The sequence below is a fragment of the Pezoporus occidentalis genome, unplaced genomic scaffold (assembly GCF_034315485.1).
Source record: "Pezoporus occidentalis ecotype Australia unplaced genomic scaffold, CSIRO_AGI_Poc_V1 ctg97, whole genome shotgun sequence".
In the NCBI taxonomy this organism is placed as follows: Eukaryota; Metazoa; Chordata; class Aves; order Psittaciformes; family Psittacidae; genus Pezoporus; species Pezoporus occidentalis.
In genome coordinates this window covers 64561-91623 of record NW_026916336.1, presented here as the reverse complement: position 1 = coordinate 91623, position 27063 = coordinate 64561, and the positions used below count along the sequence as shown (strand labels likewise).

At 38.0% G+C, this 27063-nt stretch overlaps 1 protein-coding gene across 15 annotated transcripts in view; it reads right to left on the bottom strand.

Annotated features, from left to right (window-relative positions):
* COL24A1 (collagen type XXIV alpha 1 chain) overlaps positions 1-27063 on the bottom strand; it is a 159128-nt gene that overhangs the window by 78838 nt on the left and 53227 nt on the right. For 14 of the 15 annotated variants that reach the window (XR_009962346.1, XM_062606484.1, XM_062606483.1 and 11 more), the window contains 12 exons: positions 21871-21915; positions 19570-19623; positions 18318-18362; positions 16080-16133; positions 15009-15053; positions 11065-11118; positions 8463-8507; positions 3534-3587; positions 3398-3442; positions 2944-2997; positions 2273-2326; positions 1126-1179 (listed from right to left, as the gene is read on the bottom strand). Coding sequence is in view for 14 of the 15 variants with exons in the window: in XM_062606484.1 (XP_062462468.1) it covers positions 1126-1179; positions 2273-2326; positions 2944-2997; positions 3398-3442; positions 3534-3587; positions 8463-8507; positions 11065-11118; positions 15009-15053; positions 16080-16133; positions 18318-18362; positions 19570-19623; positions 21871-21915 (603 nt within the window). In the remaining variant the exon portion in view is untranslated. The remainder of the gene's footprint in view (positions 1-1125; positions 1180-2272; positions 2327-2943; positions 2998-3397; positions 3443-3533; positions 3588-8462; positions 8508-11064; positions 11119-15008; positions 15054-16079; positions 16134-18317; positions 18363-19569; positions 19624-21870; positions 21916-27063) is intronic. The other variant, XM_062606487.1, reaches the window with a different exon arrangement.

Genomic DNA, 27063 nt, shown 5'->3' with positions numbered 1-27063 from the left:
TGCATTCTTTTTGATTCTCCTCTCCGTCCCTCTGGGAATAGGGGGAGGGCAAGAAGGGGGGGAGTGAGTGAACAAGCTGTGTGGCTGGTTTTAAACCACAACAGTTCTTTAAAGATCAAAGACTCAAAAAGGTGCTCCTACTTAAAAGTAGAGATATAGAGCCTTGGTTTGAGAAGACATACTCTCAGAGTTACTGTATCTTATAATGTCAGAACAATCATCATCGCTAATATATCTCTTCGAGATATATGTAAAATAATAATAATAATAAAATCAAAACAAAATCCCCACCAAAAATCCACAATCCCCAAACAAAACAAACAACCCGAACCAAAACAACAACCAAATCAGACACACATAACAAAAAAAACCCAAGAAAAACAAATGACAACAAACCAAAATCAAGGTAGCCTGCCAAACCATCCTTTGGAAGAGGCTGATTAAAAAGACAAATCTGACTTTTTGCTTTCATGTCTCCAGCAAATACATGCACGTCTGCATGTGCATATGCCTTTCCTGTATAGTCCACAGCATTTTTTCCAATAGCCCATAGTATAAATGCCAAAAAGCACCGAAACTGAACAATGTAGAGACTGAGTTTCTGTGCAGACTTCTATAGTACTGTACAGTTCTTAGGAAACTGCATTGCTAGATTCAAGTACTTGGCAATGCTTCCTACGTAATTAGTGTTTATTCTTTGCATTCCTTGCAAATACAGTTATTTTCTAAGAGATAAATATATGACCCAGCTTGGAAAATCCCATCTGTAAACATGCTGTAGAATTCATGAATGGAAATGTGCCTGAGAAATCACATGAGCCTCATTCAAGGTGTAATCCACAATCCACAACACCTTTATTCAAAAGACAGCAACTCCTAATCATATAGGCAAATAAGGAACTACTTTGTAATCAAAGAATCTGTATATTAATATTTTACATTAAAAATTATGAGTTAGAATCTTTTGTACTTTATGGAGGAGAATTCATTGGTTATGACTGAATAAAAAGTATTTTCTAATTCAACTAAGACAACAATCTTTTGTAAAGAAAACCCTTTTACCTCTGACTTTTGTAATTTAGAACAAAATGACATTTAATTTACCTCTATCAAGCAGTTTCTTACCTCAGGTCCTGGAGGACCCAATGGCCCCTGGGATCCAGGATCTCCAATTTTCCCCTTGAAAAAATCCAAACAGTTGGAATTTTGGTGATAATTATTTTTTCAACAACAGATTGTTATGAAAATTTTAAAAACACCTATCAGAAAGAAACCCAGCAAGTGTTGAGACGACTTTTCCACTTAAGAGGAGGTCACAACTTAGCTTTAGACAAATAAATTGGGAGCTTTGGGATGGTCCAAGCCGTCATATAAAACTGCCTTTAAATATACAGCTGTTTTCAGAATAAAATTACATATTATTTAAGTCCAGAAAGCAACTGTTACAGGTATCGGTTTACATACCCACCTACATGGTTTAAGTATCCAATCATGGCCAAAGAAATGGCAGGTTTGGGATTAAGAATAGCAAAATTAGAACCTGTCCAGGTTATAGTGACTCCATTATATATAAATACTGACAAGCCAAAAAACTGACCAGAATAATTCTCTAAATTATCTGCTTTTCCAGTTTGCTGCTGCCATAACTGAGTGCTCCTTGAGCAAAATTAAAGCCTGACCTGGCAAATATGTTTAAAATTTTAAATGTAAATGATTTTCTTGTAAATGCATTCTGCAAAGTTAAACATTATATTACTTGCAGGACTGAGGTCTCATATTTTAATTTAACACAGGTCAAGAAGTTGGGCACATTCAGTTTGCGCTTAAAATCCACAACTGTTAAAGAAGAGGCTAATCCACATGCTTATCTTCAAATGAAAATGCTTATTTAAAGGCAAAAAGGCTGAGTTTTTCCACCTAAACCTAAGCAAAATTGTGTGAGTTTTTTTGCAGGATTAGTGTTGGTATTATAAATTCTCTGGGACAAAAAGTATTTTTTAAATTGAGTTTAAGTGTCTATGACATTCATGAAGTCTTAGTAGGTTTATCAGATAGTGGCTTGACTGTGCATAAGAAAATTGAGACTGGAGTGATTAATTTCTTAACAGCATTAAACATTGGCTGCTTCTAATTATACACCAAAAAGAGGCAGATAGCTGTGGCAGCTTCTAGGGGGATTACATGCAGTGTGGGTATAAGATACAAAGAAGTATCAAATATAACAACAAAATATAGTCATATATCGAGAACAAAAATTGATGTGCAAACTTACTGGGGGTCCTGCCTTTCCTCTGATCCCTGGGGGTCCTGGTAAACCAAGAGCACCCTGAAAATAGAAAGCTATTAAAGACACATGAAAGTGTATTGCTACATTATTTTGGAAATAAAAGATTGCTACACCTTACCACCTGAAACAGACTTTGAAATAATTATGTGGGATAAGAAATGCTTTCTAACATTCAACTCCCATCAAAAGAGTTCTCACAGGATGTGCTATTTCAGTGACTTCTGATGTACTAGCCAAAGATGAAAAAAGATATTTATACGAGTTTCATGATATGAAGGAGCATGCCAGACCACATGCTGCTGCTAACCACAGCTGGTCCAGGTGAGCTGCAGAAGGGAAAAATATCTTTTACAACAGTTTGTTAGCGGGTTTCAGAACATACCATAATTCTTTTCTTGTTTGATGCATCTCTGAGCACAGGGATAAGCTGCCTGAATTCTGCCCATACCCTTTACTTGTCTTTGTTCACTGCCTTCCATAGCCAAGTTTTAATTAGCACAACATTTCTTAAGAGATATTAATTCAGTGGTATCCAGTAACTTTTACTAGTGCATTCTGCTTTTATGCAACTCACCTGTTGCATTTTAAGAGACTCAGAAGCCTGACAAAGGTGCTGAAATTGGACAATTTTATAAAACAATGCAATTATAAATTACCTTGTCTCCTGGGTACCCCTGGTCTCCTGGCTCTCCTGAAAGGCCATGTTCACCCTAAATAACATATTATTTTATACATACACATGTATGTGGCTTAAAATGTGGTAGTTATCAGAACTAGAGAATGAGAAAGACTAATTCAATGTTTACTATTTAAAAGTAATGCATATCTTTGGATAAAAATGCAAGATGTTCCATTGAAGCACCCCCTCCAGGAAACCCTACAGACACAGTACTGGGTATTGTTATGCCCAGTAGTTAAGTGCTCTGTCCAGAAGTAAGTTTGACTAAAGTACCAGATCATGAGACTGAAGTAGTTTCAAAAAACAATAATTAGATGAGAAATCTAAAGGAAAAGGGAAGACTTTGTCAAATACATTCTTTTGCTCAAGATTTAATGAAAGTAGTCTGAAAGAATTATACTTCTCTAGGATAATGGAAATATTTAAATCACCTTATCACCTTTCATTCCAGGCTGTCCCACACTCCCTGGGAGACCCTATTAAAAGGAAGAAAACAAAAATCCAATGCTTGTCCATAATTTAGAAAGCAGAATAGCCATCAGGCTCTGCGATTGTTTAGCACCATACCATGGGCCCTGGAATTCCTGATGGTCCACTTGGTCCTGCTGGCCCAATGCCTCCCTATGAGACAGCAAAAAAAGTGACTACATTAAACATTTGATGAAATGGAGTAACTTGAAGACTGGTAACAAAATGTGACACTTTCTGCACCTCAGAGAGAAACTAAAATCATGTGCAGGCTAATTTCTCCGGGAAAAAAGTAGCTATATTATAAGCCTTCTACCTTTACAGTCCCCAACTATACCAGCAGAAACACAAGAAACCAAACTTCCTTCTTTTCCTGTAGATTATGTATTCAAGAGAAAATAGCAGTGCATTAGGGAATTCAGAACAAGGAAAGCTTTCTTTTGTACTGCAGCTGCACATTCAGTAGCTATTCCCTCTATCCTCAGGGTTACATGACATCGCTAACTCTGGAAGCATCAAATTATCTGGCTTAAAGGAATTATTCTACCATGAGTAGTGTCATAAAAAGTGATTTTTACTGGGATCTCAGTGACTTCTACAAGTTAAAAAAAAATATCCACTGTGCAACCTAAGTTCTAATAGGCACACTAAATTTTTCTGTTCTTGTATGTCTTCAAAGTCTTTCTCGCATTGCTCCTTTCTGGAATTTATATGAACAGAATTGAAAAAGAAACATGAACCAGAAATTGAGAAAATTAAGAACCTTATAAAAACAACACAGCAACAGAAATAATATTAATGGAAGATCATAGAATGGTTAGGGTTGGAAAGGACCTTAGGATCATCTAGTTCCAAATCCCTGCCATGGGCAGGGATGCCTCACACTAGACCATGTCACCCAAATATGATGAGCTAAACATAAAAAAATATTTAGCAATAGTTAAAACTATATTACAGTGAGAAAAATCTATCTACTTGCTGCCTATTTACCTCAGGGGAAAAAAAAAAAGAGGAAAAAAAAAAAAAGCAGCGTTATACCTCTATGGCTATGCAAGCATTTAGCAGCAAATATGAATACAGAAACCTTTTGCTTCTTGCCGAGAGCGACATGGAAAAGACAAGATGGAGACCTACTGATTTCCAGTTCAGCACACATTCCTTATTCTCTATAGGCTCTTTCAGCATGGTTAGCAAAAATATTCTTCTGCAGCCATCATAAGGCTCACTGAAGAAAAGGGAAGACTGATGACTTAGCATCTCAATGGTGCTTGGTAAAGCTCCCGAGAAACTTGCAAACCTACATTGCTTTAGCTTCCCATGACTGCTTAAATTATATATTCTGTCACTTTAGCTGATGCCAAGATAAATTGTTTACATTGCTGTCTCTTAATTGTGCTATATATTCTAGTTCTTAGTGTTTCTATATTAATGATACTGTATGCTGAAATGCATACTTATGGTAAAATTAGCATTGACTGAATGGAGGGATGCTGAACTGGGAAATACCGCTTACAAAAGCGGTGGGAAGAAGTTCCAAAACTGCTTTACAAAATTCAGGTTGATGAAACTACTGTCACAGTCTCTAGGGATATCAGCTACCAAATTAACAGCAAAGAACTGGAACTACACAAAAATAAAACTAAAAAAATCATCTCAGTGATAAGAAAAGGGATGAATTAATAAATCTGACAGATTTTTAAATCGTCCTGCCTACAACAGCCTTGCTATATGCTAGCACATGCTTATCAGGCTGGTTAAAACTTGCTGACAGATAGAAAAGAAAAACTTATTTCAGCTACATAAAACATACCTTTTCCATCATTTCTATGTGACAGGTGAAACTAAAACCAAATTGCTTTTACCTGTCAAAAACATAAGATACCAGAAAAGGAAAACCAATGCTTCTTAGAAATAGGGGGGTTTGGGTTTTGATTAATTAAAAAAAAAAAAAAAAAAAAAAAAAGCTATCTCTGGTAACTGTAGATGTAAATTTTCCTAAAGTCTTCATCTGATTAAAACTTATGGCCTCGCAAGTCTTAAGAGATTTACTGCTCACCCAGCCAAAACCCTGAACTTGGCAGCAGCTTTCTATACTGCAAAAAGTTGTGGAAGGAAGGAATTCTTGGCCTCAGCTTGCTGATGCTCCTCACTTTGCTGTTGTTCTCATGAACAAACACGAAAATATAATTAGCTCCTGACACTGCATACAGCTGGGCTGGACAAGCTACTTGAATTAATGCTTTTGGTTTCTGCCAGAGTAATATATTTAATCGCATATTCAATATTGTATTTTGTAATAGCATAATGTGTTATAATTGACTAAGTATTTTAGAACAAACATTGAGGCCTCCAGTTCTTTGCTCAGTTTTGGAAGACTGCTAACATCTAAATGAGGGCCATGTGAAAACAGAGGACAGGCTGCAAAAACCCATTTGGAGAGCAGGGGTGGTCAAAGAACAGGGCTGCACCACACACGCTGTACTTGGGGATTTTGGGGTCACCTGAAATACCCTGAAAGCCTTAGTGAAATTCTGCTATAATTTAAAGAACACAATGGTCTCCTGTAAAGAAACTCTGAAACATTAGCAAGCTCTTCCAATTATCTTACTGACTGGGAAAGTGGGAATCCGAGTAACTAATACGATGTAATACAGAGTCACAGAGGAATGTATGATAGTAAATTTTACTGATGATGCCTATACACTGTATTAGTTTCCACAAAAGACTCATGAACTAGATACTGAAGTCCTCCTTAGCCATGTTCTGACCTTATTTCAAAATCCCAGCTAGATTTGGCTATGCTTTGGAACCTCCCAAAGGGTATTCAGGAACATGGAGGAAATGTTGCTGGACCTTTTTTCTCAAATGCAAAATCTTACTGTACCAGAAAGGTCTTATCTGCCACAGAGAGTTAACTGCCCCATATAAGCAATGGTAATGTGTCTTGGCTAAATTAAAGAAGATAAGTTTAAAACCACCCTAATATATCTGTAAAGATATATTAAGCTGTCAGAAGGATGTACAACGATACTATCTTTATGGAGCCACATTTCTACATCATAAGAATTTTTCCATACCTATTCTTGTTCATGCATTTGTCACCCCAAGCACTAAATTATATTAAGACCAGAAGCTCATTTGCAAAATTATTTCTGCGTCCAAAAAGGTAACTGGTTTTCAGCATATATACATGCACCTCAGCTACAAACACACAAATTTTGGGATCAAAGGAGCTCTCCTCTCCATAAAAAGCCCCCACTTCCTTGCAGTCAAAAGTAGCTGTGGCAGATGATGTAAAGTTGCCAACAGGTCTGGGGGTCAAACTCCAATTTCAACAAAAGGTGTGAATATCAGCACACTTCCTGTCAAAGTCTGCTTCAAACTGTCACACTGCGAAACTAAAAACTATAGACAGGAAGAATCAGCTTAGTACTTGCACAAAACATCAGTTTCTATGTTTCACTTTTTTGTCTTTATTTTAGATACAAATTATGTAGAGCACATTGGCACATAATTTTTTTTACACAGCTGGAACTGTGCAAGAGTCTCACATATAAACAGGAGATGGACTTCACAGGCAAAACGTTTACTAATTTCATGTTGGTCAAAATCTAAATGTGCCATCAAATTTTCCTTTGAAGAAGTAGATCTCATTATGGTTATATTTCAATATATAGAAGTGGCAAAGGCTTTGGTGACTGAAAACGATTTCTATATTTCACAAGGAATTACTGACGTTCAATCTCTCTGTGTTAGTGACTGCAACTCAGCAACACAGCTATTGGAGCTTTGACCCTGCAGGGGCTAAACTGTTAAGTTTTAGTCAAAATAATCAGTAACAGAATCTCTTTAGAAGTGATAGGAGACTATTTTAAAAACCTCAGGTACATTTGTACAATTATTAAAGTCATTGAGATGAAATTCCAAAAATGGCCACATATAAAAGAAAAGCAAGCTATACTCCAAGGCAAATTCTCAAAAGTGCAACACCTACTCTCCTGAGTGGTTCAACTGGCTGACATACATCATCTGACAAGAACACAATGAGTCATGTTTGAGTGCTGAAGTCTGGAAGCCATAGAGGTTCCTTGACCAAGCTTGTGTGCCTTCACTATAGCAATGCCATAACAATCTCAAACAAGCAGCAAGGGGCAACTTATAGGAATAATTTTTGTTATGAATGCATCATTAAAAAGATTAATAATGGAATTCAGTTGTTACACTTCAAAGGAAAAGTTAGATGACCATCAGTGTAAGCTAACAAACTTACTAAAATGTTTCAGGTCTCCAGATATCAAAAAACCCACCACTAGAGACAGTCCTGGCTTTCTTAGTCCAAGTGTAAACATGCTATGTTCTCCCACATGTTATGAACTACGAACACAGCTGGGTAGCAAGCCTTAATAGAGCCAACATCAAGAATCAAATCCAGGCCTTCTATCAGTAAACACATGATTTACTTAAAATACGGGAGGAAGAATAGATGTTGTGATAGTATCAGTCTTTCCCACCTCATGTAGGACTCATTCCTGACACAGAGTTTCTCTGGTGTATTTATACAACTACAGCTTGCAACTACATAATGAGCATCACATTCCAAAAACAGCTATTAAAAAACCTGAATATGATACTGTACACAAGATAACATAACCCTGTTCAGGAATTGATTCTGCTTAGAATTTAGCAGCCATATACAGGAATGAATAAGGGCTGTGTTAAAATGCCCGAGTACTGCACTTTTTCAAAAAGTAATACTGGCTTTGGGGTTATAAAATGGCAAACTTGGTTACTGCAAATAAAAAACCCTGATGCACCAGATCAGAAATAAGTACACAAATCCAACCCAAGTTCAGAAATACTCCATACCAACAATATTACAGCAGCTTTGTAGAGTGGTTCAAATTAAAATCATTAAAACAAAATCTGTTAAAATCTCCAGATTTTTATATTTGTTTTTAATATTTCACAAACATACAAGACAAATACTCTAATGAAGCCACATCAAAGGAAGTAGTAAAGCGTACTCACTCTTAGTCCTGGAAATCCAGGAGGACCAACACCACCAACAATTCCCTTCAAATAAAAGGAATTTTAGATTATCTGAATTTTAGCATTTAAAACAATTCTCAGTGGTAAGATAAACAAAAGTGACCTACAAGGAAAGTCAGCTGGAATTTCTACACAGAGGTCCTGAAAAATGACAGCTTATCACTGTACAGGGGAACACGCTTATTAAAATCCCTGATTGTGGAATCAAATCTCAAGATATTTGCGTCATAAAATCATTCCTGCATTACCAAGGAATATGAGATTTTCTTTTACAATGACATTTAAAATGGAAAGAAGAAAAAGAAAGGTTTTTTTTTTGGGTGGTGGGAATTAAAAAAAAAAAACAAAACAACCAAGCAAAACACCACAAGAATTTATTAAGATTCCTTTGAAAGATAAATAGGAAACCAGCTCAGGTCACAGAAAAACCTTTGCAAATTAAAGGCTACATTCTCTTTATGGAAAAGTATTTCTTGATACAAACTACAGTGTTTGTACTTTATGTAGAAGTAACAAATTCAACAGTACTCTATTACTGCCTCTGCTGCACTCAAGTTTAATTCAGGTAAAACACTCTGGAAAACAGTTGCCAAGTCTATCTGCCCAGTGTGAAAGGGCTATTGCAGACCTCCAGGTCAGCATGCTTTGCCCAGGCTGTCCCAAAACCTGGGACCTAATACTCAATGGATATGATACAGAGGGTTCACTGCAGCACATCAGCACCCATAGTGAAGGGAATTTTCAGGCAAATAAATCTGAGCCTATTCTGAAGCTGTTCAACAGGGAGGGCATGGCTACTGAGCATGGCATGGAGGACACCTTTGTACTCTCCTTCCTCCTCTAGTGCCTAAGCACCTTCTTCAACCTGCTCCAAACTAACCACAGAGGAAAGTTGAATGCTCTATCAACATCCTCCAAGGCAGACTGACATCCTCAGAGAACCAAGAGGGTGATGTGGAAATGAAGGATGGCATTGCTCAGTTAAGCAGAAGAAATTAGGCATGAAGACAAATGTCATTAGTGTCAAGTCAGCACATGGGAAGAAATGTCTTCCCTTCGAGTTCCTGCCACCACAGGCCTCCCAGGCAGCCCCTGCTCTCCACTGCCAGCTCAGGAACAGGCTCTGTAAATATCCCATTAGCATTGCAGCCCCCTGCAGCTGCAGCTCTGGCCCCTTGCCTGAACAAGCCTTGCAGGGCGAGTTCTTGGGGAGGCAGGAGAAGGGTTGCTGCCTGTCAGAGAAGGCAGTAAGATCAGCAGCTGTCTTGGCAGATTAGAAGGAACTTGTCTGTAAGCGGTTGCATTAAAACAGGCTTCTATGTGAAGCGCCAGTCTGTAATTTCAGATCCAGGCTTTTTGAGCTTGTTTCTATTAAAGTACTGGTTTTCTGTGGATCTTGCGGAAAGACAATGTCTGCTTTATCAGGAATGGAGGGAGACTTGGAAGTACCAGGAGGGGAAGGAAGAACTAGCCTTTTTTTGTCATTTGCAAAGCAGCTGGTGACACTCACAATGTCTCAGAGGGCTTTCAAGATGAAAAACACCATACTGACATCACCTGAGAGTCCCACAAGGGGAACTTCGCCTCAGGGACCAAAAATGCAAAGTAGATATTTTCCTATCTTCCAAAATGCTGACACCAAATGTCGATAGTCAACCAGCAAGCTCTTGATGTAAGCTCTTCTACAGTAAAATGGGTGTCAGGAAAGGGCAGGCCTTCAGAAACAAGGCCATTTCTGCCTAGTTGCTGCCTCTGTTCTGTATCAGAACATCCTTTAAACAAAAACTGACAGCAGTTTCCAAAGGAGTATCCAAAAACAAAAGCAGATGCAAAACAGCCGCTCTTTTGTCCAGCACTTACTGCTGTTCCCTTATCTGTCCTGAAGCCCCTTCACTGATTTCTCATATCAAAGGAAACCTGAGTGTGGAGTCTGTAGCCCGTAGGCAAAGTCCCTACAAATACAGTAAGGCAGCAAAGCTCCTTTGAGGGCAGCCAGTGAAGTGACATGGACTGTGTCACAGTTTGAATACTGTACCACGAGAGCACTTTAGCCCGCACATGCTGCCAAGGACAAAGCTGTTATCATACTGATTATAATGCACTAAATGACATGCTAGTGTAATTGTATTCAGTAACAGTTCAAAGGATGAAATCAACTATCAAATGCACAAGCAACCAGTGTATGAAAGCTACGTTTTTGGTGTGCACACAGATTCCCATTTTGTTACGGTGGTCTTAGAATAAAGGTTTAAATAAACAAGGCAAAGGTATAGCCCATGCAAGAATTTCTGAAGACAAAACATTCATCAGTAATGCAATGAGCACAGCACAACATCCGATTCTCAAGGCAGTTAGCACATGCAGCAGTGGAAACTGTGTTCTCTCAGCAACTTTCTGGCTATTTTCTCTCTTTTTTATACCACTACCTACTTCAGTTCTACCCTAGCAATTTCCATGGAAAAGTAACGGTCCAAAATTTTTCTGTGGACTTCAAGACACTACTTTAGAGGCAAAAGTCACCTTTCCATTTGAGAGTGTTACAAATTTTACCATGCTAATCAACACATAATCTGATACTTACAGGATTCCCATCGAGACCAGGGGGGCCTCTATTTCCAAAGTCACCTGGAAAACCCTAAAGCAGACGAGAGAAAGATTGTTCTTTATTATCCAAGACATGAAGGGTGGTTTGAACACAAATTCCAACAGGTATTAGAAATTAGGACATCAGCAAGTGGATTCAGGGTGTGAGACTGAGGAAAGTGAGCAGCAGCTGCACAGTTCAGATGAACAGTAGCTTTTGTCTCCTGAAATCATAACCAAAAAAAGATAACTATACATAATGTAAGCATAAGACAAAATCAGATGACTGAAGTGCTTTAGAAGCAATATTGAACAAGTATTACTTGAATTTTTTTGCTAGGAGTCTCTTTTTCTATTCAGTATTTTTACTTCCATTTTTTCTGTTACCCACAGCATTCACTAAAGCATCTGTCTTTTGTTGTCGCCTTACTCTTTCCCAAATATTAATGGTTGCAGTCTCAGTGTAACACATGTTTATTAGAAATCAACTTTTTCATCTTTCTCACACAACACTGTCCCTAGCAATGTGAATATTTGCCTTACGCTGCACCTAAAGACTTAAACAACCACTTTACTGGCTCCAACTTTTCTTGCTTCCTCTTAGGTTTGTTTTTCTTCTTTCTGATGTTGTCCATTGTCAAGGCACAAGTTGCCTGGGAAAAGTGATTTAGGTTTTGCAGGATTTTTGTTTGGCTTTTAGAAAAAAAAATAAAAATTCTAATTTTAAATTAATGTTTATTGTTTAAGATTTTTATCAGTGTACTATTGCCAGGCAGATCTCACTATTTCCCTAGAAGAACCACATGAAGCTAATACCAAACTCATGCAATATGTTGGAACAACTTTATAGGGTCTTAGTTCCCATCACCATGCATGATACTGTGGATTAATCTGAGACATGCTTAATGCTCCCTGTACCCTCTGTTGGGTTGCTTTTGATTGAAGGTTTTTTTTCTGTATTTTCCTGCAAATACAGGAAAGCAAAAGATAGGAAGGTCTCTCACCACAATTCAATTTTTATTCAGGATTTGATCACGGAAGTCACAAAGAAGAATCTATAGCCACAATTGTAAGATATGACAGTACAGGTCTTTATATTTTTACTGCCTTATTTAGAAAGTAGAGGTTCATAGGTTAATGCTAATAAAGTAGATTTAATTGGTTCTTAATCTGTGCTCCCCGGGCAAATTTCTGCACAACCCTGAAAATGTACTGTAAAATTTCACACATGCAGAATGTATATTTGACAGTGCCTATGTTGTTTAAAGCTACCAGCTGATAAAGACGTAGGCAAAGATTGACTTGCTACCCTTTCTTTAATAGCACACTATTTTGGTTGTACTGCCTGCCATTGGTAGACATTGAAAGAGACAGAATAGCTGTAGCACACAAGAAGATCTTAAAAAAAAAACCAAACCCACAAAAACAACACACAAATGAGGCATCAGAAGTGAAATGGAGAATACAATGGGACAGTTTTACCAGGCACCTAATTATATAAGCAGTTCACATAACAGTTCAGTGTATATAACTGCAGAAGCCCAGCATAGCATGAGTTACGGAAGGGACAGATTACCCACAGTCTTCATAATCCCATTCTCAACAGCATGTTCTAACTAATGCTGACAAAACTTCTTAGTAGAAAAATTAAAGAAAAATGCAACACAGGAGAACAGTTGGAAAAGTCCAAAATTTGAAGTAATACTACTTTTGTGCAACAGGTATTTTATTACATCAACATTACCATTTAACATTACTATAAAGCATGCAAAGAATAACTATTCATAATTGTAATATAAAAGAGAATCTGTTTTTACAGTTAAAACAGACTTGATTAATAAATTTTTGGTATAATTTACAGGGTCTGTTCTGCCACATTGACCACTGGTTGTAACTAACCCCACACAGAAGTAAACAATGCATGTAAAAACATTCTCCCAAATGTGGTCAAACTATGTATGTAAAAACACGATGCATCATACTAACAAGACAGACAAGGCATTAAAAAATCCTTCAGAACTAGCCAAATTTTGTACTACAAGCATACAACGGAAAGAAACTGAATACATATGCATTTCTGTGAAATATTTTCTTTAAAGCATATTGATTGCAAACCTAATCTAAATTTCAAACAAACCCTCACTCTATAATCTTCACAATAAAGACTCTGGCAATTGAATATTTTGTTCCATTTCATATATGCCACAGATGTTACAAATATGAGTAACTACTCAATAAGCCTGCATTTTGAATTGTAAGTGTACAATTCCTTGTATGATCCTCTCATACTTCAATGCTACTTTCCAAAAATGAGCTTATATTTGGGATCTGTTTTATTTCAAAAGGATCTCTGCCAGTCAGGTTGTTTTCCCCCTTAAGTATTATTATTGACAGAAGTTTTGTCCAAAGAAATAAGTTGTATCCTAGAACACACAGTGAGGAGCCTGACTGCAGGCAATACACAATTCTCATTCCAAATTTCCATTAGGGACAGTGCTGGGCCTCAAAGCATCAGTGCTGTTCTCTCAGACATTGTGTCAAAAGATGTTGCCATCACAGCTATCGTCATTAGAGGTTAAAATAACAGACATTCTCTAAGCTTTCAATCCAAACAAAGTGCTTCAAGTCAGGTTCACATGCAATTGCTCCCCTGGTTTTGTTCCTATATTAGTAGCCTTTAGTCAAATGAGTACTTTATAGATCATAGAAAAGATCTGGGATTGAGGAAATAACACTGCACAGGAACCAGGACTGACTGAAGGTACCCACGGGCATTGTGCAGTGGTGCTTTTGGTGCTCTGTCACCTGTGTGAAACCTCTCCAAATTGATTTATATAAATAAAAGTCCTTATCAGAGCACAGCCTGGCACTAAAAGAAGTTGTGCTGTGATTGTAAATGAAAAATAACTGCTTACCACTGCATGCACAGCACCAGCTGTTACAGACTGAAACAAATTACTACACTGGGAATCAGAAGTCTCAGTGAAACCTTTTGATTCAAACTGTAAGTAAGCTACAATACGGTCAACAAGCACAGAAGTACTCTGCTCTGCTAGCTGAGTAATTAAAAAACAGATTCTCTGATTTTATAGCATTTATAGCAGCTTCAGAAAGAGGAGTCTAGCAACATAATGACACTTTGCTTGCCTTTTGTTATATCAGAAGGAACTCTCTCAAAGGTTAGTGCCTTTTTGTGACTGGTTTTAGAATTCTCTGCAATTTTCATAGCATACACAGGGGTCAAATGATGGTAGCCACACTATTACTGCTAAATAAGCCTGTTTAACGTTTTAGATAAGAATCATTTTTCTCAGCGCAAGTGAGTGCACAACTGCATATGGCTATTGCCATTTCCGATCTCAAACCACAAGCAAGTTAAAATTGGAAACTCCTGGGTAGCTTCAAAGACTTAAAATAATAAGGCTGCAGCAGAAAACAAGCACTCTGCATTGAAGATATACCACCGGAAATATGTAAACCTTGATAATGTATACTTGGCAGATTTGTGTTTATTCTCAGCTGTAGAAATGTATGTTGAGGACAGCTTTAATTTACCATTGTCCAGAAATACCAGACATCAGAAGCAGCTGATTTGCATTCAAACCAACACCAAAATCAGACTTACAAAACTTGCATCGTGTCTGCATCTTGCACTAACACTAATTATAGAGAATATATTTATGTGTTTTCTGTCATCTTTTAACCCTTAGGTAACTGGTACAAATAAGCAGCCACAAGGCTCATCATTTTAAGTCTTCCTCACTTCAGAACAGCTAGTACTTGTAATCTGCACAGAATTTTCGGTACTGCAAAGTACTAAATGAAACCAATGAAAAGTCACTTATGGAAAAAATAAAACTAAAACTTTTTGGCTGATTAAGTTACAGAGTGAATTACAGGTGCATTGGCAGCAGAAATTTTAACAAGCATCAAAAGCTGTACCTGTCTCCCTTTAGGACCTCTTTTCCCACGAAAGCCTGGGATGCCCTACGAAAGAAATAACCCATCATAAGTAGATTTTATTTTCTTCAGTAGTTTAAATTCAAGTAATGAACCTCCACTTGGTTGGAAAAGACAACGTGAGAATCATAGAGACAATGTCCTATAAACAGGGAGGCAGAAACACAAACTTTGCTTGTCTTCATTGTGGCCACATCAGAACAACTATAAAGAAGGGCCATGTCCTGATTCCATCAAATTACATGGCCAGACATCCTTTGTGCCCAAGAAAAGCAGGAAAAGGCTCAAGCAGATATTAAAATTTCCAGGACTGGGTTTATTACAAACATCATCTGTCAACTGACAAATAATTATTAATGACTGACTGAATGAAATTGCTTCAATGAAAAATACTCTTTATGGACCCTTGGTGATAAAAAAAAAAATAGCCTTACTCCTTTCAGCTCTAGATTAAATTAAAATAATAATTTAGAGCTGCTGATCCCCATTTAACTTTAGCACAAGTGCATTTAATTGATTAGACTAATTAGATATAACCTATTTATTTCATAGAATCACAAAATGGTTTGGGTTGGGAGGAATCTGAAAGCTCATCCACTTCCAAGACGCTTCCACTGGCAGGGACACCTTCCACTAGACCAGGTTGCTCTAGTCCCACGGATTTATGCACCTCCAGGTTTTTCCCACACCAGACATTTCTTCATTCTCTCAGTCCCTTCCCTTGCCTTCTATGACTTGGGAGGTGTGGCTGGAACATGCACTGGTGAAGCCTAAGGCAAAAGGAGTCATGGAGTACCTCAGCCTTCTCCATGTCCCAGGTGACCAGGTCTCCCATTTCCTTCCAGAGGGGCCCACATTCTCCCTTTTCTTCCTTTTATCCCCAATTTACCTACAGAAGTTTTTCTTGTTGCCCTAGTTTATTCCATATCAGTCTTGCTTTTAGAAAAAGATTCAAAAGAATGGTTATACCGTGTACATTTTTTCCCCCATTCTGGCATACCTTGCATTACCACCCAAACATCAATACTTCATTAATGTTCCAAATAAACCTACCCTTTCTCCTTCAGGTCCTGGTTGTCCTGCCACACCTGGAGGTCCTATGAAGCCCTAAAAAAACATAAGAACAATTCCTGATTACAAGACTGCTTCCCACCAACACTGCTTGTCCTTCAGTATTGGCCAGCTGTGAGTTCAATACCCAGAGATTACATTCAGGCTTATTTGAAAGTACCAGTGAAACTCAATCAACTTGAATTTGTGACTAGGATTTACTCTCCAAAACACAGAAAAAACAATTGCCTTTTACAAGGGTATAGAATCAATTAATAAAGAAGCACTAAGATAGTGTTCCAAAAAGATAAAGTTGCATTAGGGACCTTATTTATTAGAATAAATGAAATATAAAAAAGCTGCTGAAATTACTCTTATCGATGAAATACATCAGAAAACATGCTCTCATCTTTAACAACACTGTGATCACTACTATATGCCAGTCCCAGAAAGTTTACCCTGTCACAGGCAAAGTATTTTTCTTGAAGTTCACTCACAATGCATTTCTCTCCCATCTTCCCCTCAAAGGCAGAAACAGATTCTCTCAAATAATCAGTTGTATGGACACAGAAATATGCTGTTGAAACAGCAGAAATTATAGTACAATTCACAAAAATAATACTCGAGATGAACTCTAAAATACCCGATTCCAACTGAGATTGGAACAGAAATATTAGGTACTAAAAAAGAATCCCTTGCTTTCATATCTCTCTCTCTCTCCAGTCCTCCAACTGTAATGATTTGGGAGTTTTGGGTTGCCCTTTTGAGAGTAAGGAAAACAAAGGCACTTTTTTTTCACCTACAGTTTCTTGAAACAGCTCATAAGCAGAGTATTGTTTACAGGAATGTTCTAAACTTAAAGCTCCGAAGATACTCTCTATGATGTTGCTATACACCTCCACGGCACAGTAGCCTGCCTCAACAGCACTGCATCACCATTTTTCATCGGAAGTTGCTTGTAGAATTCATATACGGGACTTAACCTTAAGACCTGACAGGTGTTCTTCCCTAAAATTACTCATATGTTGGCCATTTTTAGCTTTGTGTAAACAGAGACGTAGTAACTTTTCAGGAAGCGAGTGGGATCACTTAATGTCTTGGTTGAGGGGAGAACGAGACAAATGCATTGAGAATCTAAGCAAAAATAAACTGAAGAAATGTAAAAGATACGATCCCTGAGGGTGTGATACCTGTTGGCACTTGATCCTGACAAACCAATTTTCCCCTTCACTGTAATGAAAACTGACATCAAAAAAACCCACCCCAGAAAACCAGACATATGTTTAAGAAGCTGCTGCAGGTAAAAGCTTCTACATTAAAGAAAGCAAACCAAAATGGGACAACAGCAAATCAAGCAACACAGTCAGATTATTTTAACAGATATTTGAGAACATGGCACACTGCTCAGCAACTTTCACGGCATGAGCTAAGCGCCTGAAAACACCTATCAAAAGGCTCCTTCAGATCCTAGGTGCAACCAGCAACATGCAGATTTCTGGAAACCCATGTCTACTGCCTGATGGTGAGAGTCAGCTGAAAAAACACCTATATACACACAAGCGTATGCAGGCAAGCCCATATGCGTATTAAAAAAAGAAAAAAGGCAAAAACAAAATGCAAAAAGCAAAATGCAAAAACAAAATACAAAACAATCAGACTTCCAAGAAAAAAGCCAACCTATTTTATCTCCAAGAATAATCAAAATCAAACCTTGACTCAGCATAGCATTTAAGAGCATTCAATCCCTGGGACACACATGACTACAATGGAACCATTCCAAAATCTCAAGACCACTTTTATGGCTTTAATGTGACAAGACACTTTCCTTTTATCAACTTCTGTGGCTGTTACAGATTGCAAATGCCAGATATGTCTCCCTTCTTGACAGCTTCCATTATGAAAATAATGCTTCAGGCAGGAAACGTCCACTCCTCTTCACTCCCAGCTCTCACACACCCACATTTAGTACTGCTTTCCTTCTCTTGTCTGCATGCATTCCAAGAGCAAGGGCAACAACGGAAGACTGCTCTATGCTGCTCAAGAAGGAAAAAAACCACTGAAATCCTTACAACATATATTTTGAAAGAAATGCTATGTTTTCTCATTTGTAGGCTCTCTAAAAACATAGTGATCAGCGGGCATACAACTGGCAGAGCTGAATGAAATTCCTCATCCCCCTTCTGATGTACTGTATGGGTAAAAATAGACACACATGCCAAAATTCTTAAAATGCTTACTTACTCTTACACCCTTAGGACCTGGGTTACCTTCTGGTCCAGCTAAGCCCTAATACAAAAAGACATGAGTTGCACTTCATCTTAAGGAACTAGATATACTGTATTTAAAAGAACTGTAACAGCATTTGTTAACTATAAACTGGCAATACAGTCTTAAATTTATTAAGGTTGAAGAGGGTGTCACCAAGCAGCCCCCTGGGACCATGTTCAGAAAGGTCTCCCATTAATTCATGGCTGAAACTTAGACAATGACTAAAAATTTCTTTATATTGAAATTATTTCTTCTGGGAGGAAATTTTTTTCCAGACCCAGTGATCTGGCATTTCAGTGACGGAATTACACAGGATTTGTCATAAGCTTTTATATTTGGACACATTTCCCATTATTTTCAAGCTAATGTCAGAATAGCATATGTAGTCCAAATGCACTAAACATTTTATATGATTCAATACAAACATGTTATCAATCGTTACTATATAAAATACCTGCAGTGGAATTTGAAAATATATTGCCATTACAAACCTTACCCAATAAAACACTGAATATTGGTCAAATTCACCCTTTAAGCAGATACAAAATCACAAAGTCAATTGCCGAATTTGGCCCATATATGGGGAAAGCAGTGATTGCTTCTACTTTATGTCTTATTTGTATTACTGGAGTGAGGTATCTGTTAGCTTACACGTAAACTAAAATAAATAAATAAATAAATCAGTATTTATATAATTGCCTTGTATTTATAGAAAGCTGCTTTCTGGTTTTAGTGATTCTCCTTCTCAAATATCTCAGTGGGGCAGGGGGAAAGAAAAATATCTTTTAATGTTCTGTTTCCCTAAAGGGCTGAACAAATAATTTCAGCAGTGAGGTAAATATACTGATGATCATCAGGAGGAAATACACTACAACAGGTGGCTTCCTATTGCTTTTGGACTTGAAATACGAAAATAAAACACATAGAACCACATGAAGTTTATGAAGGAGTGCAAAGTTTTCAGACATTCAGTGCTTTGGTAATGTCATTTATGTATTCCAGAAAGGTAGTTGTACTGTATCTAAACCATCCAAGTTTAAACGACATGAGACTCAACATTACCTCGTGGGCACTACCTCTGAAAGCGGTTTGTTTCAAGGATGACAGCATGCAAACAAATATATTTATACTATTAGTAGTTCTAAAAGAGTTAGATATGGTACTTTTGAAAAGAACAAATAAGACCACCCCCAAAACTGCAAAGACATTAGTATAGTTACTGCACCTGCCTGCCAGGGTAACCAATGACCCCAGTGTTGCCAGCCATTCCTGGAATTCCCTGAGGGGAAAATGAGGTGGGGGAAAAAAAATTAGAAGTTTTGAAGTTTATTTGTTTTAGGTTTTAGCATTTCTCTTTTAGCACCTAGTCATGTGACACAGTTTAAGCTCATTAAAAAAATGCTTTTAGAGCAGGCTACACAGCAACACCCTGCAATGAACTCATCACATATACGTAACTCCACCAATTTCAATTACATATCGTTTAAAGAGCATTACAAGAAGAGTAGTCTAAGATTTTGTGAAATACAAGAGTGTACCCCTTATTTCCATAATAAAACCACAAATGCTATTCACAAAGAGTAACTGAGGAGTACTACAAAAGACAGGTCCTTGTAATTAAGTAAATGCACTAGTCTCAGCAGCATTTGAACATTTCATTAAAGAATCCTTGTGTCCACCCTTACAAAGCCAGTTCTGTTTCTCCCAGAATCAGGTCATTATAGCACTGAATTAGTCACAAATGCATAGAACTTCTCTCCATCTTCTTTCTCCTAATCAAATCCAAATGCAATTTCTCTTGGTTTATTACTTAACCTACCTGTTTATTTCTGAGAAAATACACTTTTCTGAAATGGTGCCAAATGCCATGGGTCCATTACAGGTCCAGACACAGGAGGATCCCCCCACCACTGCTCAGTTCATTTTATTTTAAACAAGCCAAGTCCATAAACTGGACATTCTCCCAGCCTAACCCTTCCACTTACTGTCCTATGTCAGTGTTAACATAGCAATGGATCGAGACTTCCTGCCCGAGCTGTTCAGAGCAGATTTATGGTGGAACAGCAATCTCAGGAAGCAAACCCTCGAAGTGCAGATGAAAAAAAAAGGGGCTGCAATATTTTTTGTTTAAATAAGATGCCATTGAGATGATTCTATCACCTGCTTTCAACCAATAGTGATCCATCTTCTGACAGTTCATGGAACTGAGATTTCTGCTCCCCTATTTTGGCACAACTGTACCTCTAAATATGGGTATATGAAAACAAAAAACCAGAAAAACACCCCAAGCAGTAGAATCACTGCATTTTCAACTTATCTTTTAACACCTTTTCTTAGTTACCAGCTGTACAAGGAGTTCCACAATTCACAAATTCAGAGGAATGTCTGTCATCATTGTGCAAGCTTCTAAAATCTACAAAACAGGTAGGTGCTGCAGATGACAAGTAACTGGTCTAATTCATCACCTTCACCAGACAGGCCTGAAAATACCACCAGTAAGAACTAAGTGCAAAATAAAACTCTTGTATCCAAAGTGTTCTCTTAAAAGTTACATTAGAGTATTTTCTAAGTGATAATAATGAAGTAAACTATTTACAGCAGCATTTAAGAATGAACACTGAGATATCAAACATTTGCACATCACCAGTTTTCACATTCTTGACCATGAATTGCCTTCGAAGGAACTTACATGCTTTATTGTGTGCATACCAAGCAGAACTACTTTTCCATAAAAGCTTCACTTTTTTCCCCTCCATGGCAGCAACTGATTAGTTTTCACCTGCAACTTCTTCATAGATGGAGACACTCTTCTCCTAATGTTAAGAATGCCTTTATTTTTTTCCACTGGCTATCTCTTTATCTCACTACTATCTCATAGTCACCACAGAAAAATGCCTGTAGGCCTATAATAAAAATCACCATTCAGTGAAAATGTGTGTATAAAACTCACTGAAGTCATGGATGATGTTTACGAGTTTTCACCTTCCTTCAGGTGCCTATCATCTGTTATCATCACCATTTCCCTGTCAGTGTCATTCAAAAGGAGAGTCAGGCTTCCATCTACTCTGCCATTAGGACTCTCATTAATGTTAACAAGACACATCAGCAACTGGATGTCTTTGAAACTTACATTCAGACTGCTTCTTCAACTGACATGGAAATGAAAAAAAGCACTAAATAACAATTTTGTTTTCTAAATGCTACGGGATTTTAAATGCATTAAATCAGTTGTGGTTTTGAGAGATTCCAACCTGTGCCTCTAACAAGAATGTTACTTCAACCTCCACCAAGCTAGTGTAGTATTTGAAGAAAAACAAGCTGGTCTTTTTCCATTTCATTTAGACAATTTTTTACCACACTGGTCTCTAAATAATCTAAATTCTTGCCCAAGAACTATCAAATATTTCCTTATGCAGCCAGTAATTTAAACTGATTGTTTGTACTGAACACTTATTTTGGATTATGCCACCTTCTACCCTCAATTGTTCATCTGTAGAGTATAACGTACTAAGCTTTGAACACTTACCTGCTCACCCCGTGGCCCTTGCAGTCCCACATAACCCTTAAGACCCTGCAGGCAGAGAAACAGGTAAGTAATAAATACAGTTAAACACACAAAATGGACAATTTTTTTTCCTGCTCCAAACTCCCTTTATCAAGGAAAAGTTATCTTGACTTCTTTGCCTGCAGCATTAGTGTGGTTTACATTTAGCAGCTCATATGAAAGCTGAGTTAGAGAAAAGGAGTAAGAAATCTTCAATGCAGTCTAGAAAATTCCTAGGTATCAGCATGCTTAAAGACAGCTCCAGACTTCTACTCTTTTAAACAAATAAATACATGGGATGCTGTCTCCAGTTACTGATGAAACTGAAGAACTGGATTTGGTACACTGCATTCCCCCATTTTGAATCCTTGCCATGATGGCCTTTCGAACAAGGCAGCTCAGAAGGGGTGTAAGCAGAGGGTCATCCCAGCCTATATTAGGACACTCTCAAGACAAACAGACCTTCCAGAGCACATGATACCTCTTTTTAAAATTAACATAGAACAAATTCCAGCCCTTATATTACAGAATTTATACCAGTAGGGAGAATAGCCTGTTCCGCATCCCAGACCTCTTCCCTATGGTGCTGGAATCATGAAGCTGTCAAACTTCACTCCCTGTGCATTTCTCAGCTCTTAAACTAAAAATAGAATTAAAAATAGAGCTGGAATCTGCCATTTGCAACAGTACACTTGAAAGAGGAACTTTCTTCTTGGATGCCTTTTCACTAAACATACCCAGACAAGCTAGCCTAAAAGGGAGGCTGTTAGCAGTCGCACGATTGATGCAGAAGCCAAGTATCTGGTCTCCACGTCCCTTGCAAGAGGAACTGGGAATATGTAAGTTACAAAAGCTGCAGCTTGAAAGGGAAAGACCAAAATAATCCCTATTCTGGATAGAAATCCATCATAAAATTGGCCTTAAAGACATTGATTGAGTAGCGGGAGAGTCTTGGCTGATGTCAAACATCTGGCTGCCTTGTGGCATGATGACACTCATTAGTAGAGACTTGAGACCCACTGTAATAAGAAGGAATTCTGCAACTGATTTCAGCAGATCAGGTATCCCAAATTTTTAAATAAGCTTCTGCATGACCACAAGAGTATTTCTGCATGAAATCAATTTTATTATCATACAAAATTAAAAGATGGAATAATTTTGCTTGCTGATAGATAATTTTAGACAATAGAAGACCATATATGAAAGGCTTCAAAATTTGACCTTTGCTATTACAGGCTATTTGAGAAATCTTGATCCAGAACAGATGTACTCATTAAGAAACCTAAACGCCTCATTTTCTCAAAACCCAACAAAGCACGCGTGTCCTTTCATTTTGCTTATCATGCACAGAGCATTGCCAGTTTGCAAAACTGTAGTGCATTCTGGCTTCAATCCTTTCCTGTAGCTTAAGTAGTTTATACGTTGTCTTGTATGTAAGGAAGCAGGTCTGCACTGCTGTTGGGGCAAATGTGAGTGTGGTGGAACAAAATAGCTGTAACGCAGATAGCCAGGAGCTGAAATTCAACAAACTAGTTAATAACAATATATCCCAATTTACTACATTAATGCTTGTCTAAAATCAGATTTTTCTTATTGAATTGCTAAAGCAGAACTTAGATGCCAGCATAAGCCAGTAACACATCTTCAGCTTTCAAAATGTGCCTCAATGCCATATATTTTTTTATCTCCCAGCCCATTCTGCATTTCATGAGTTTTATCCATTTCAGAATTTTATCCTCTCTCTATGCTTAAACAATCAACTAAAGTAGGTGCTGCTTTAAGAGATCTCTCAGGTTTTTATTTCTGTACAAGGAGAAAAGGAAAACAAATGCTGCTATACACAGAAACAATCACCGAGAAGTTTATCACAATTTCTTTTCAAAGCGGATCAGTTTAACTGATTAACATCTGTATGGACAGTCTCAAAAGAAGGCACACAAGGAACTGTGAGCTTAAGAAGGATGACTGATAACTGGTGTGCATGTTTCTACACAACATCGTCTCACTTCTGCCAGAGAAAACTGCTCTGAAATCGTATTTTAGAATCACATGCCCATATTCTTAATCAGAGCTTAAACAGCCTTAATTCATTCTGACCTACTTAAGTTGGGAATGAAGTTAAACTATGCTAAAGTGAGTATCACCCCAAAGGAGAGAGTTTTCACTTAGGGGTTTCCCTTTCCTGTGATTTACTAATCCTTTCAAAATTCTTAGTTTTTTAGTAGCTTGGCTTTGTATTCTTAAGCTTACCCATTAAATAAGACCCAGTTTGCTCTGAACTATGATGAAAGTAAACAAGAATGCAGGTTCATATGTGCTTGTTTGATAAATGAAATACCTCCCAATTTCTAACGAAGATTAATGCTCTGATTTCAAAGCTCAATGTGGAAGAGAAAGGTTTGAGGCATCCAATTACAGCAATACAGACTTGAAGCACATCACAAAAATACAGCAAGTTGCAAGAATACTTAGGTCTGCGTGAGAGGAGAAAACTTTACCACCAATAAGACTCAGACGAAACTTAAGTGTCTGACTTCTACCATATGCCTAGCACAGTGAGACCCAGACTTAATGAAGTCCGTATATATTAAAATGTAGATATTAAACTGTAACAGCAAGGACTGTTAAGCCAAGTCTTTCCATCTTACTGGTGCCCACTGTGTTTTACCAGAATTTCTATGCATTTGTTATTAAAATACATCTGGCACAACACCAGCAACTTTGCTAGAAAGCCAAGAGGTTTTCTGCAACATTTAAAATTCAGTAAGTGAAGTCTTACACCCAACACTATAACACTATATACAGCCATCAGATATACAGAAATATTAATCTATGGAAAGTGACAGAAAAGGGGCTGCATTGCACAGGTACTACAGTCATTCTAATGTATTGGCATGATCCCAGGCAAATTAATGTTCAGGAGTACTGTCCTTTGGATGACAATCTATCAACCAGTACTCTGGCTAGCACAACCAAGGTGTCCTGGGTTCAGCAGTAGCAGTCATTTTTCTCCTTCTTGGTAGCTGGTGCAGTGCAGTGTTTTGACTTTCGGCCTGGGAACAGAGCTGATAGCGATGTTTTGGTTTGGCCAAGGACTTTGTGAGCCTCATGCTCTGCCAGGGAGGAGGGGAAGCCGGGAGGAAGCAGAGACAGGACACCTGACCCAAACTGACCAAAGAGGTATTCCATAGCACAGCACGTCATGCCCAGGATGTAACTGGGAGTTAGCCGGAAGGGCTGGGGGACTGCGGGGTTGGAGGAGGTATCGGTCGGTGCTTGGTCGGGCTGAGGGGGGGCAAGTTATCGGTCGGCTGGTGCTGAGGTGCTGTATTCTCTTCCCTTTTTATTTCCTTTATCATTATCATTATTGGTGGTAGCAGTAGTGATTTGTGTTATACCTTAGTTACTAAACTGTTCTTATCTCAACCCGTGGGAGTTGCATTCTTTTCGATTCTCCTCTCCGTCCCTCCGAGAGCAGGGGGAGGGCAAGAAAGGGGGTGAAGTGAGCGAACGAATTACCTGACTGGGTTTAAACCACGACACAAGGACTCACTTGTCTGTACAGTGAAGAAGGCCCTTTCTGGGGAGATGGGAAAGGAAGGGACTTCTGCTCTGTGAGGTCTCTGGACTGATAAAAGTTTTGAGTGCTGGTGTAGAGATGGTCCTGTCAAGACAGCTCCAGACAAGAGATCGCACAACTGCTCTGGAAATAGCACTCTCCTCAGACTATAACCCTCATCTCCTGCCATTGCTTCTCTGCTTCAAAAGATGCCTAAAAGAAACACAGCCACTAAACACTTCAAAACCATGCAATTTTGTGTTCTTATGCTAGAACAAATTTGGAGCCCTACCCTGAGCAAAACTTGGCTTTTTATAGTGTCTGTGACAGGCACGAGAAATATGGCATATCTTACATGCAACCCCAAGGACGCGTACTCCGACACATGGCATGTAATGAAAAATGAAGTCAATCACAATAATCTGTTACCAGAGTCCCGATTATTAACATGTTTGGTTTGCCATCTCACTAAAAACCCCCTGTAGCTTCTCAGCTTTTTATGGAGAAACACATCATTTTACAATTCTAATCCAAAACAGTAGTTTTCTAGTGCTGTTCTATTCCACTGAGGGCCTCAAAATCTCTCAAAAGTCATTTTTGTCAAAAAAGTGAAAACAATAAGCACATCTGCCTCAAATTTCCATAACACATAGTTTTGTATAAGCACCAAATAACGCTGCACAGGAAATTCAGCATCAGGCAAATTCTGATTAGAAAACTTGTTCAACACAGTTTCTTCCACAGCCACCCTGTAAGGGGGCAATCAGGCCCAGTGGAAGGCAGGAGGCATTGAAGTACACCCTCCACTTCAGCTCTCCACAGTCACCACTCCAGTTAATGAGATATGGAAGATTAATTCAATAAATAAAACCCATCAAATTTCTAGGTCTTACAGGAAAACACTGACAAAAGTCAGTATGACAACAAACAATTGCTGTGAAACAAACACAGATCTCTATTACACTATTAAAGATAACTGGAAGAACACTAGAGATTTTACTCATTATCAAATATCTCACTGCTTAGAAACTGCCCAGTTAACAGAACCCAACTGTCAAAATTGAGTAGAATTTGGGGCACCATTAACTCATATGTAGGATTTTTTTATCTCCCTTTTTGCCGGGATGAAAAAGAGTATCAGATATACGTTATTTATTCAATACTGCAGCAATTCCCTGGTAGTGCTGGGGTACAAAACAAAAATGGAAGTAGCTATTTTTCTGCAATTTATTTGTTGTAGCTGGTTTACTTCACAGCTACTCATGCTCACATTCCTTTGAAAATAACTTCTGAGATCACAATGAGCTAACAGTGTGAATTATTTATATATATTGAAACTGCATTATTTTATTGACAGACATTGAAAAGCAGTAACTAAAGATAATTACTTCAAACAAATTGTGGGCTTGTCATTAAAAAAACAAGTGTGAAATACTTCAAACTTTTTAAAGGTCTAGTGTGTTCAAAAGCTGGTATTCTTACAGTCCGGGTCAGGCAGAAGTTATCTTAAGCATGGATCTAAGTTAATGACTGATGTGTACAAAACAGAAACAGAGATTAACATTTTCACTGATCAAGTGAGCACTATTCTCCTGAGTCTCTAATCCTCAAAGGAG